Genomic DNA, 13,217 nt, shown 5'->3' with positions numbered 1-13,217 from the left:
TTCCAATCTTGTCATTCATTGCCGCGAGCGAGGCAAAGAAAATAATACCGCATGGTCACCGGAGTTAGGGGGCAGCGACGTTGTCCACAGGCTCAAAAATCAGCTGTGTCGGTAAATGGTAGATGCAGATCTCAAAACAACATCCCGCACCCCATGTGTATCGACCGCGCGCGCGCAGTCGTAGGGCCGGCACGGCTGCCAGGGCACCCCCTCTAAGCTGGCGTTCTGCTATATATGTACCGTCTGAGCAGTGCCGAGACTGGTGCCTTTTAGGGTTGCCACTGGTGACAAAACTGAGGCCCACACTCTTGGCGCAGAGGGTTCGGAGTGGTAGCAAACGAATTAACACGATTCGGTGCACAAAGAGGTGTTTAAACGAGTTGAAGCCTGGTTTGTGTAACGGATTCGTACATTTGGTCCTCGAAACAGTAACGGGGTCCACCTTCGCAGGGCAGTGGCGTTCGAACCAATGGTCGCGGAGGGATGCGGATGGTAGCACACGAATCGTCGTTTCGTGATGTACACCTCGGTATTCCAATTTTCCGAAAGCGTAGCTCAAAAAAACTCACCTAACAATCTTTCATTTGATTTCCCATTCGCGAATCATTCTTCTCTTTACTTTTCTTACCTACAGTCTCTATTTTCAGCGAAAGGGGCCTCTGTTTCCTTAGAACGCGACAGTATGCACATACAGGGCAACTTCCGGTTGCCCCCGTGTCCCTTGAAACTGCGATTTGCATTGTGGTTGCAGTTGCGATTGCAAGGAGGAAAAATTAAAAAGTCACTTAACATTTTTTGAGTCTGCTGATAAAAAAGTTAGGCTGTGGATTAGCTGAGCTAATCCAGGACTTACAAAGCGAAAGCCTTCGCTGTTCATTGTGTTCACTGTGTTCATATTTGGCTCCCTGGGTCAGTGCATGCCTCAATCGCGCTTGGAGGTACGTGGCGGGGGTGAGAGAAAGATGTAGTCTGCATGCAGCAGCGCTGACAGCGCGGCAGTCACGGGACACAGCAGCAGGGTTGCAGGGGCGGGCGCACACCATGTGGTAGATGTCCGAAGACTTCTCCGCACAGTGCAGACAGCTTCCCGTGAAATAAGGGTCGAAGTGTTTGAGAGCTGCCGGGCACAGCAATGTATTGGGCCACAGGCGGAGCAGAAGCCGCTCCTTCGCCTTCGAGGCCTTTACACGGGCGGGCATAAAGGCCGTGGCTAGATTGATAAAGTAAAACAATGCTATCCGCCCTGACCCCCAACCCAGCTCGGCATGACTTGGAGACGACCCTGCTCCGCTGCTCTGACCTACAGGCGAAACGGGCCTTGGTCGGGCGAGCCCGGGCGTCAGCCGACGCCACTGGGGTCCCGAACTAGGGCCCTCCACCTTGTGCTTGTAAGGGCTCGTCCCCGCCGGGCCAGCTCATGCGTAACGTCCTGTAATTGTATCTGCCCATAAATGTTTTCACCACCACCACTGCCGCAGTAGGGCGCAGCGTTCATTGGGGGACCAACCTCTAGCGATCAACCATTAATTTAACTGCCACCTGCCGGGGTGGCAGGGTAGGGGCGCTGCGGAACGCACTCAATGTTAGATACGACAAGGCGCGCCTACCCGATACACCACAAATTTCGCTCCCTGAGTAGGTCCAGCAAAAGTTAAACAGCAGCTAATTTTATTTTCTGAAACAACTTGAGGGTCTAGTAGATCAGGTGGTCACCGCGTCTGTGGAGCCGCGGGGCAGCGACGGTTAATTTTCGGCTATGCGGCGCGGCGAAGTCACGTGGTGCGTTGCTATGGCAGTGGCGCAGCAAGGACGTTCAGGGTAAAATGTGCGGCGACGGTGAAATCGCTTCAACTAAGTAAAAGCTTTCGCTTTTTAAATTATAACGGTTAGCATCATGGGAAAGACCCCGCCGCGGTGGCGCAGTGGTTATGGTGCTCGGCTCATGAACCGAAAGACGCCGTTTCGATCCCACTGAAAAACACCACGAATCAAGCCATGGATTGCAGTCGGGTAACTACGAAGGGTCAAATTGCCAGGATGCATCGCGCAAAAGGGCCCTCGGTGAGAGAAGGCTGCGGCGTCAGAGGACGATGGCTTGCGGAGGCTGAGCGCGTGACGTCATGCTCCCTCCTAGTATTTTTTTTTTCCTTCATGGGCGATTCAAACTGCGGCTGCCATATCTCGAGACGAGTGGGAAAAAAATGAGGAGGTGATTTCAGTTCACACGAAAGAATCTTATATCGTCCAAATTGATGCTAAACATTCCTGTAGGACCTTTGCGTCATAGCGCTTACATTTTCTGTGACTAATATCTCACAATCTGTCACGAGGAGTTCTTCCATTTCATTTGCTCAATTGCGTGCTTTTGTCCTGGTCACGTGCCGCAAGCAACAAATTCCGTTTCTCCAAGACCACAGACAAGTGCTTCTGTGGGTGTCGTTCATGCGCGCTTCGGTGCTTATAAACGCACTTTTGAACAGTTATCAGTTCGGGCTGCGTACGCCTGACAACATGTTTTTTTTCTTTTTTTCCAGACTGTCATAGCTGCCAAGCGAGAATACCGGAGGCGAAAGAAGTAGACACACAGCATCCCGTGAGTGTCATATTGGAGTTCTTACAGGCGATTTGGATTAATCAAGTTCTATATTATGGGCAGAGCCTAAAAGTTTCAGGAAAAGGTTAAAACTTTCTTATGGACCTCCTTCAACATTTTATGACAATTCATGCGGACGTTGAAAAATGTTTCGTTGCCACGCTACTTTAGCTGCAGAGGACTGCTTGTTGCTAGCACTTTCTGAGCGTCTCATGCAACATGATATCAGTGCGGAATACCCAGAATCGATTACCCTGTTTTCATTTTCATTTTTTATCACCACAACTGGCCGCAGCTCCTGTCCTGTCACAGTTCCAGTCACATGAGCTCCACAGGAGAACTTCCGAGTAAATTAATTCTGATAGTCGCTGATAACGGACGAATCATCTCTCGTTCAAGCTCCGCGCCGCTATCCCGTCGGTCCTACGAACGCTGTCGACAGAGGCTGAGCTTCATGAAGCGAATATGTCTACCAGATTAGTCAACCTTTGACTGGTGGCGTTTCCTCGATGCTCACTGGTGATACGCCGGCGTGGGTGAAATTTTGCGTCTGGACATTAACTCCCGCGGTGCAGCGAACCAACAAGCGTTCAACTACAGCAGTAGCAACCGAATCGGAGCGCAGAAAGGCCGGATGTTTTTTAGGTTTTTCTTCTTTCGCATTGCGCCGTTAATCAATACAAATCAATACAGATCAATGCAAATCAATACAAATTCCGGATTGGGATGGCTGATAGCACTCCTTGTGTAAAATTTGGCTGCGAGGAGACAATCTTACATCACCCGTGTGAGTGCCCTGCATTTGCGATCCAAAAACATACGCTCCGTTGTGTTCTGGATCGACTCGATCCTCGCCCCTTAACAGAGGATAAGATCCTCGGACAGTGGCCACAGCAGTCGACTGCTCTCAAGGAGTGCGAGGCACTGTTTTGCTACGTAGGAGCCACTGGCTTGAGCGATAAATTGTTACTCTGCTCCTCACTCCTTCTGTCTTTCACTTTTCAATCTCCTAATTTCTCCTCCCCAGTGCAGGGTAGGCAACCGGAACACCGTTCTGGTTAACAACCCTGCTTTCCCTCTTCCTTTTTATCTCTCTCACCACCGCCTACCTGCCGCGGCGGATCAGTGTACCGCAGTTTCGCGTATGGCTGCTGATCTCAAGGTCACAGGATCGAATTTCGGACGCGCGGACCGCGTTTCAATTAGAATGTGGTGTCCAATGGCAGACCTCCCTTTACATCCCACAAGGTTCCGCAATACGACAGCGACCATCTCAGTATTCACCCCCAACCTAAAAACATGCGCCCAATCCACCATGGGCAGCCCGCGCTTGGCATAAAGCACACGAAAATGAGCCTGGCATAGACTACGTATAGACGCCGAAGGGTACTCCCATCCCTCAGCTTACGCCCTCTGCGTGCTCTCCGACAACCTTCAACACACGACATGAGGATCGATGAGGGCGAACACCTCGATAGAAGCCGAAGCAGCAGCCATCACCCTGGCGATATCATCTTCCACTGCCACCCTTATCTTGAGCGATTCCGCGGGAGGATGCATACTGCCGCCTATAAAATTCTCACCTCCAAACCCCCAACCATCTGGCTCCTTCCAAATGGTCTCGGTACCGGCCCATTCGGGCAATCCCGGTGACGAAGCGACCCATTCAGCTTCTCGAACGTACGTCAACCGAGCGGCGCCTAGGCCGGAGACCCAGGCTTCGCGAGAGACCGACTGATCACATATCACGACATCACGCTACACTACCGCGAAGAACGCCTACTCTACCCTCCGCCACACACATCGCTTACAAAACAACACCAGACGACCTGGCGACCACTCCACGATCGCACTTTTTCCTCCCCAGCGCTATATCCACTTTTCTTCCCTTCTACTCACACAAATGTGTAGTCTGTGGGGCCCCGAGAGCCACATTCGTACACATTATGTTCATCTGCCGACAACTGCAACCACCGGCCCAATGGGCCCTCCCCTGCTTTGGGAGGGGGGGGGGGGGGGGGTCGTGGTTTTTAGCTCCGACCCGGCCTCACAACTGAGGCTGGTGCCGTAGTCGGAGAAGGTCGCCGTCAGTCACGGGCTACCGGCCACCGCCTGTGACCGGGAGCTAGCCAACCTCTGAAATTTTTAACTATGAGGGCTCCGCCAATATTAAAGTTTTCATCGTGATAATCGCCGCGTTTCGATGCCGACGAAATGCAAAAAAGAAGGCCATATCTTGTGCAATTTCCCGCCCGTTAAGGAACCTCAGATCGGGTCGAAATTCGGCGCCATTCTTTCTGACGTTCCTTATAGCTCATGTGTCGTGACGGCCCGTTAAACGCCACATTTGTTTATAATCCGCCGCCAACATGGCGGCCGCAGCCGATGCGGTACGCTGAGAGCGTGCACGGAATTCTGCTTGTCGTGAATAAAGGCTTCAGAGACCAAATTTATTTGACAAAACAGGACCAACTCCATTCAAAACGGCTTTGTTGGCTATGTGGAGCAAATAGTAAGAAGAAAAAATATTCTTGAGAAGCCTTACGTAGCAACGCTTATGCTCGCAGCGTTTGTACTACAGAGACACTATCGGACCTCTTCGCTCCTGTTGTAATTATACATTGCTGTCGAGGTTTAGTTCTCATGAATTTAGGAGAAATCTCAGCGTTTCTGAGGTGTGAATAAGCTGCTGTCAGTGGCGTTTCGAACTGTTAGCTGTGTCTACCTTGGTGTTGAGGAATACGCGGCGTCGGCCGTTGTACTTTCGCTGCCTGCATTTGGTGCCCGTTGCAAGCAAAGTTGGGGGAGAATGAGCGGAGTGGTTATAATTACAGAAAAATTTGCTAGGACTTGATAAAATGGTAACGCAGCGGCCTTTACTTTTACACGACCTGACGTAAAGCGTGGAGCTTCTGGGCTGAAGCGCATTTAGTCGGTAGGAGTGTGAGCTGGTAATGTGGAATCATTTCCTATCGCTTACCCCCGTCGCCGACTGCAGAGTCTAACGTATTCGGACTGTAGTGGGCATCACGATGTAAAGAAGTTGCAATCCAATATTTTTCTTGTGTCAGTTGTGTTTCTTTCTCTTAGGAGCAAAACAGTTCCGCATGCTACCGTTGACAGAGAGATATCCAAACCGGGTTAATACATTTGCCTCCGTGTGCTGCGTATATTAATGCCATAAATAGTAGCACATATAGCTGCAAATGGGAAGTCATGTTTTCTTGACAGTTCAGCGTGGAGGCTTTCCTGGACAGTGGCGAGTTCACCGACTTCGAGTTCGTGGTGCGTCCCGAAGATGACCCCGATGTACCGGAGCGGAAGTTCCGTGCTCACAAGTTGTTCCTAGCTATGAGGAACGAGGTTTTCTACGCAATGTTCTACGGCAACCTCGCCGAAAAAGATCAAGTGGTCATCACGGACATCCATCCGGACGGCTTTGATATACTACTCAGGTGGGGGCAATCCTCCCTAGACATGCGCCTCATTTGTTAACTCTGCTAGAAAAGTTCGCTGAATATAGTTTGTTCTTAGAGTCGCGTGGTAAAAGTTTTGTACTTAAACATTTTCTGAATACTATTTCGAGTAACGGTGTTATGGCCGACTCATTATATTGTAACCGCAGTGTACGAAACACAAAGTGAGCTCAAAATCTGCCACAGTTAAAGAATTGAACATTTTTACCGGTGAGTCAAATGTGTATACATGCAACTGTAGCACCACTATCCGTAATTTATAACCACAGGTTAATGTTTTTTGGCGGTGCGAGCAACACAGGACACTGCATAAAACTGAAATTTTGGCTTCTGGTGAAAGCGTTGAGCCCAGCAGAGGAAATCATAGTAAATGAATACATAGGAACCGCGTTAGTAAGTATACCCGTTTCTTAAGTGGTTCCAGTAGAGTTTGTTTATTCCTGTGAAGTTTACAAAATTTGGCAGAGGACGCGTAGCAGGCAGCCCCCTGATCACAACTGATAGGTCACACAAGTGGAAGTGTGAAACTCAACATTATAGAAACGCTTAAGGAGGGTACAGGACACGAGCATACAAATTCAAGTCAGCGACTAGCCTACCAGGCTGTCGGCGGATGGCGGCATTTCAAAAACCGGGGCTAACCTTACTCGCTCCAGGAAGCCTTACCAAAAACATAATCACGGCAGGCAAAATTAAATACACACCTTGTTCTTTTTTCATTTTTATTATCGAAGCCTGGAGGGATACAACGAAGTGAATGTTCATTACTGAGTTGTAGCTTCACGAGATTGAAGAATAGTTTGAGAAGCCGTCGATGAGTAGCGTCAATTAACATACGTAGAGCAATATAAAACAGTATTTATGCTTGTTGAAATAGACAGGAATTAACAGCGAACAGTCAGTCGTACAAAAGGGCCCGCGCTTTTTAATTCCTAGGCAAAAGTCACTGGGAGCGCCGCGCTTAAAAATACGGTATGTTCAGCTAGCTGGGTTTGCATATACATGGTCGCTCATGACAACAGACTCATCCTGTCTTCTTCGTGTTTGTTGTCTAGGGCAACTGTGTACAAGCATCATGCTGGTGGCTTCTGTCGCCCTGGAAGTCGTCCCTTCCCGCTTAAATAACGTTCAGAGTCATTATGCTGACCCATTGACCGAACAGTCAAAAGGCAACTTGTCAGTATCATGTGCACGTGGATAACTCGCATCACTTATTCGTTTGTATTATCTTTCATCAGAATTGCATAGACTGCATTATATGGGCATTTATTGCCAAGTGGAGTACGTAGCGTTCCATGTTGATCTGTTCACCCCCCATGCCAATATGGCTAGGAGCTTCATCAAGCTACTATGCCAATTGATTTTTGTTCCGGCCTCAAGTATATTTTTTCCTCCAGCTTGTAGGCGAAAGAAAATACGAAATTAAGATGTTTAAATTTCACTTCAACAACCTATATTGGATAACAACTTAGCGGGAAATTAAGAGTACGCCGCTCGCTACCCGTGGATAGAGCAGTGCCAAAAATACGTTAAGATTCGTGTTAAAGGGGCTCTAACAAGTTGCCGTATGCCTGTGATATTAAATAACTCCGCTTAACAATTATCTCCCAGCAAAAGTTCCTTCGATGCGCTTTGTAGAAGCTGAGTTATCTCTAGCGATAATTTGAACCTCAGCGTCTTCGCGCCTTTTCCTATCATCATTTTTTGCACGTGAGCAGTCGGCGTTCCTCCGCTGGCCCCACCTCCGGGGGCGGAGCTTCCTGACCCGCCTTACCTACGCCGCTTATTGGCCGCGGCCGTGGTAGCTGCCTGACGTCAGAAAGAATGTAACCAATAGCCACCTCTAAACTTGTATACGCAGGAGCAGTGCGACGGAGGAGGGTGCGAGCGTCAAAAAGTCACCGGAAAGGGCTCGCCAACTTTCGCCCGTGTTTGTGGATTCTATGCTGCGTGTAGAAGTGTATTATTTGGCTCAGGTGTCCAAATGGCAACACAAAAAAGCGAATGAGCGAGTTGATGTGCTCTCCTCGTGAGGTGTCTTAGAGCCCCTTAAGGTGACATCCCTTGCGGTTTACGGGCCCGTAAAACTGGCTTTCCTGCCAGTGGCAAGCGTCCAGGATGAGTAGGGCGGCATGTAGTACCTCATCTCCCTTCGAAGTTAACCGCATGCAGCAGCTGGCCGCAGCAAGACACTCAGCAAGCTAAGATTACCATCCCGTGTCCTTTCTATCTTTAATAAAGACGCACGCCAGGGTCACTAAATGCGTTCCGAGCCCCAGAGTAACTTCACAGCGCATTCCTCCATTTTATTCAGGAATTGGAGCTCGTCTCTCTGTTCGTTCAGGAAATAGCGAACTTTCTCAGTGCGGAAAGATTTGAAAGCCCACCTCGAATCCGTATGTCGGTTTGTGTCTTTTCTATGTGCTCGTAACAAAAAATACAAGCATACCAGGCCAAACACGTCACGAAGGACAGCCATTTGCCACAAAATATTAATGTCGCAATTCGACAGAAATGCTTGGGGTACGCCTTTATCGAAGCACTTTCTGTTTATTGACTCTTGGAGATGTTGCCAACGACACCCACAATTCCTAGAGGATGAATGCATGTTTTCGCATTATTTTTTGTATGCAACATGTTGCTCGTCGAATTGGTCTTGCCTAAATACCTGACAGTTGAAATCCTTTGAAGGGGATCTGCGAAACATACTGTTCATTTCGTATGGTCTGATTCTGACGATGACATTTACAAAGTCTTCCCGCCGTCTGGGTTCACACAGCTTCTCGGACGAAGCGCCAAGTCTTGATGAAGCAGGCTAGCTCCTATTGCTGCTTTCTGTTACGTAGTGCTTATCGTAAATATAAGGCTAAAACGAAAAGTGCCGCGCGTCAGTTCGTGGGGAGAACATAGAAAATGTTGGTATTCAGACTCTACACTAGTTTTTCTCCCAAACGCAAACATCGGTTACTTCGGCACATAACGCAACAGAAATTTTTGAGCCTCCAATTAAGCTATCTCATGTCTGTGCGGGTGTGCAAAAAGGGTGCATTATGGAAACTGACCAGACCCAGAAAACGTGCAGTTATGAGTGAAAGCATATTTATTAGCTGCGAGAAAATAGTAGTATGTCAGATACCATAAGTATCAGGTTCCACATACGACCGCCAGCGAATACGTTATTTTCATACAAGACATAATAAGCACAACTCCCTGAAAAGTGCAGCCTTTGTCAAAAGTTTAGAGCCAACAAATTTTGTTTATGACCCTTTTTGTAGGGCTCCTATAAATTCCTGGAAGTCACAGCTATTGGAGGGGGCAAGACTGTATATCTTCTTACCTTCAGGAGATTTGGAATGGTGTGGAAACAATATGAGCCACACAGCGTCACTCAGAAGGAAACACCTAGGGTTCTAAACTTTTTACTATCGCTGTACGTCTTCTTCTCACTTATCGGCACTGAATCACGCTGTCACGTTGCTGTGTAAGAGGTGATGAAGAAATTCGCAGAAGGATGTTACATTAGAAGAACATGGAATTAGGGTTTCAGTCAGCCATTCATAGATGCGCACGGAGTAGTTCTGGCTCGTCAATAGCGCGCAGTTTTGTGACTACAGACGTTATTTTAATGCGGAGAGCGTAAACAGCGTGTTCAAAACTTTACTGATTAAAAAAAAAATGTGAAGCTCCGCACGCTAATGCCGCTTTTGCCCGTTGGTAATGCGGTCACGCGGACAGAAATTGGGGGAATAATTGTCCCCATAAATTGCGTAATTAAGTAAAATTCATGAAGTTTTTATTGGCAGAAGTTAGCGTGCATATTTATATTGAGAACTTGAAGGCAGTTGCTTTTGAGGGCTATTCCACTTTGTACAAAAGCGCCTGTGTCCTGAGATGTGCACGTCTAAAATTTCGTCCCATTTCGTCTAATTACGCATGCGAGACAGCGGCGCTCGGCGCGAACTGGCTCCCTCGTGTGACGAAACTGTTGCGTATGACACTCTGCCTTGCAAGAGTCTGCAGCGAGCGGCATCACACTTTTATACCGACTGTAGAAGCAGCCGCTCAAAGAAATAGCTCTCCGTTAACGCCGACCAAACAGTGATTTATCGGTTTCGATCGCCAAGAAGTAAAACGCTGGCCCAGAACGGAAACTCATTCGCGTCGCCGCTCGCTGCAGACTCTTCCAAGGCGGAGTGCCATACGCAACAGCTGCGTCACACGAGGGAGGTGCTTCACGCCGAGAGCCGCTGTCTCGCATGCGTAATTAGACGAACCGGGACGAAATATTTGACGTGCAGGTTTCAGTGCACAGGCGCGTTACTAAAAGTGTGCGCAATGGAATAGCCCTGAAAAACAACTGCCTCCAAGTTCTCAATATAAATATGCACGCTAACTTCAGCCAAAAAAAACGTAATGAATTTTAGTTAATGACTGAATTTACGGGGACAATTATTACGCCATTTTGTGTCCACTTGGCCGCATTACCAACGCGCAAAAGCGGCATTACCGTATGGCGTTTCGCATGTTTCCTAAAAATCAGTTAAATCTATTTTTGACCCCGCTGTATATGGGGCAGTTTCTTTCTTTGAATGCATTGCAGCTAACACTTGGCAATCATTTTAACCGCTTCTTTGTTATGCTTTGCACTACCACGATGCCTCTACCTTCTAATTTCTGCCTGTGTGATCACTTATAAAAAAAGAAACGAACAATATGAGTGACAAAAAAATGAAACAATGAGGCTTTCTTGGAAGGCCGATTAGAGAGGCAGTGTACGGTCCTGTCTTTTATCTTTTTCTGAGCAGTGTCATCATGATGCCTCGATTAAAGAGAAAAATTCCACCCAGAAGCTGGACCTCCATAAGCCAGACCGGCTGAAGGCCAGTGTCGCTGTATGTGTAGGAGCCATGACTTTACCTTGTCTGTTTCATTAACTCCAGTTTGTTAAATTCATTTCACACTTTTTTGTAACCACTCCCCTCTATAATGTCGTAGTGGCCCTGAGGGTATTATAAATAAATAAGATGTTTTCCATGAATTTATAATAGACTGCTAGTGTAGTACAATGTATGTTATTTTGTACAGTTTGTGTCCCGTTTTTGTAGAGCACTGGAGCAATGCTAAGAGGACAAGTGCTGGAATTATACAGGACTCCATGGTTGCTGGCTGCAGTACAATTGCTTCCTTGCTTTTAGGCCTAAGATGCTCTACGTGTTCGCATGCGTTGCCTCATGAACGGTGCAGCAGCTTTGCGGCGCCGCATTTTTTTTGTCTCAGGATGCCAATGCATTGCTCTACCCAAGCCTGACGCAGAGTAAACTTGAAAGTAAGCGCCGTTCTGAATGTTTTTCACCGTTCGTTAACTACAACACAGGTATCTCTACTCGGGGAAGCCCAAGCTGAAGACCATCAGCGACGCACTGCACGCCAGGTTCGCCGCCAAAAAATACCTCGTTCCTCAGCTGGCAGACGCCTGCAGTGCATACATTGAGAAGAACCTCAAGGCTGACCAACTGTGTTCATTCATAGATTACTACATGCGGAGCCGCGAAGCAGACATGGACAGCGTTGTACAAACTCTTCTGACGTCGTCCAATTCCCCAGCCGTGTTGACCTCAAAGGAATTCAACGGTGCGTTGGAGGACACTGTTCGCTATATTGTGGACAATATCAAGAAGGTCTCTGAAGACAGCGTCTCGAAAGCCATTTTCGGCTGGGCCCAAGAACAGTGCGTCAGGAGTCTCGGTTCGGATACTCAACTCGAGTTGAAGACAGTGATGCGTCCCTTCTTTCCAAAACTGCGATTTCTGACCATGACGCCGGAGGAGTTTGTAGTGGGACCAGGGTCTTGGGGCGTGCTGGAAGACTCCGAGAACCTTTCACTGCTGCGAAACATTGTGAAATACGGATCACAGCCTCTGCCTGAGGGGTTCTGCAATGTCACTGACGATCGCATGTAGTCATGGTGGAGCGACGTCAAGGAATTTTTGGGTTCTGTTTGTGAACTATGTCAACTATCTACCTTTAGATTTTTTTGTAAAGCGCGAAGCTTGGAGTGCTGTCTAAGTATAGCGGAATAAATTACAGTGGGCGACTTACAGCAGCCGTCTTAACATCAGTAAACGGCAGCATGAAGTTATCAGGAGACTAAAAGTAAAGGTTATTACATCACCGTATAGGAAGCGGTTTCGAACACAAAAAAAGACGTCCAAGTTTAAGTATCGAGACAAGTTTTAAACAAATGCCTAAGACTGTAAAGAGAAAAATGCAAAATATAAAAAAGGAATAAAAGCGTGCACATTGTAACGCACAGTGTTGTGTGCAGTACTGGGAAGGGAACAAAGTGGGACAAAAAGAAAGTAAGAGCGGCAGCGAAACGATGTATTGCTCTAAAATGCGGATCTGATTTGCCGCAGGCACGGTGTATATGCTGGCATGGGATTTTTTTACTGTTAGAATTTACATGCCGGTCCATGTGGTGGTAGTGCATCTGTGTCTATAAAGATGGGCGACAGCATGAAATTTGGACATGAGGCAAAGGCGCTTGACATGATAGTTCATGGAGCCATTGTTCGCGCGCATTTTGCAGTTAATATTCTCACCATATCCTTGACATCACTTTTTTCTGACTCTGCTATGAGAATGCCGTTTTTAACTACAATAAAACACTACACCCATCAGCTTATCATCATCATTATCATCAGTCTCACTACGCCCACTGCAGGGCAAAGGCCTCTCCCATGTCTCTCCAATTAACGCTGTCTTTTAGCAGCTGCGGCCGCCGTATCTCCACAAACTTTTGAATATCATCCGCCCAAATAACTTTCTGCCGCCCCCTGCCCTGGTACGCTTCTCTACGCAAGCGTAGCGCAATAAAGCGTACCAACTTATGCTCATTGTCAACGTGGACTTGTTGTTCTAGGCAGGAAATGCACTCATTTATTGCATGACAATGCATTTCGTTCAAGTGTAGAGCTTTATCCAGGTAGTTATGCTATGTGGGACCCTAATCGTCCGCCGCGGTTGCGCAGTAGTTAGGACGTTCAGCTTCTGACGCTGTATTAGCTATAGCCCTTGCAAAGATACCTTAGGGCATTGCTCGGCAGAGGATGTAGCTCCGACAAGACTCCTTGTCTGCAACGTCAATA

At 47.8% G+C, this 13,217-nt stretch overlaps 1 protein-coding gene across 1 annotated transcript in view; it reads left to right on the top strand.

Moving 5' to 3' along the window:
- The window catches only part of LOC144132468 (BTB/POZ domain-containing protein 6-like), a 32,238-nt gene extending 20,071 nt beyond the window's left edge, over positions 1-12,167 (top strand). The window contains exons 2-4 of the mRNA XM_077664900.1: positions 2,535-2,593; positions 5,825-6,048; positions 11,444-12,167. Coding sequence (XP_077521026.1) covers positions 2,535-2,593; positions 5,825-6,048; positions 11,444-12,029 — 869 coding nt within the window. The 3' untranslated portion in view covers positions 12,030-12,167. The remainder of the gene's footprint in view (positions 1-2,534; positions 2,594-5,824; positions 6,049-11,443) is intronic.
- Positions 12,168-13,217: the final 1,050 nt, after the last annotated feature.

The sequence above is a fragment of the Amblyomma americanum genome, chromosome 5 (genome assembly GCF_052857255.1).
Source record: "Amblyomma americanum isolate KBUSLIRL-KWMA chromosome 5, ASM5285725v1, whole genome shotgun sequence".
NCBI classification, from domain to species: Eukaryota; Metazoa; Arthropoda; class Arachnida; order Ixodida; family Ixodidae; genus Amblyomma; species Amblyomma americanum.
The sequence above is the reverse complement of the archived record's forward strand: the minus strand, read 5'-3'. Positions and strand labels throughout refer to the sequence as shown.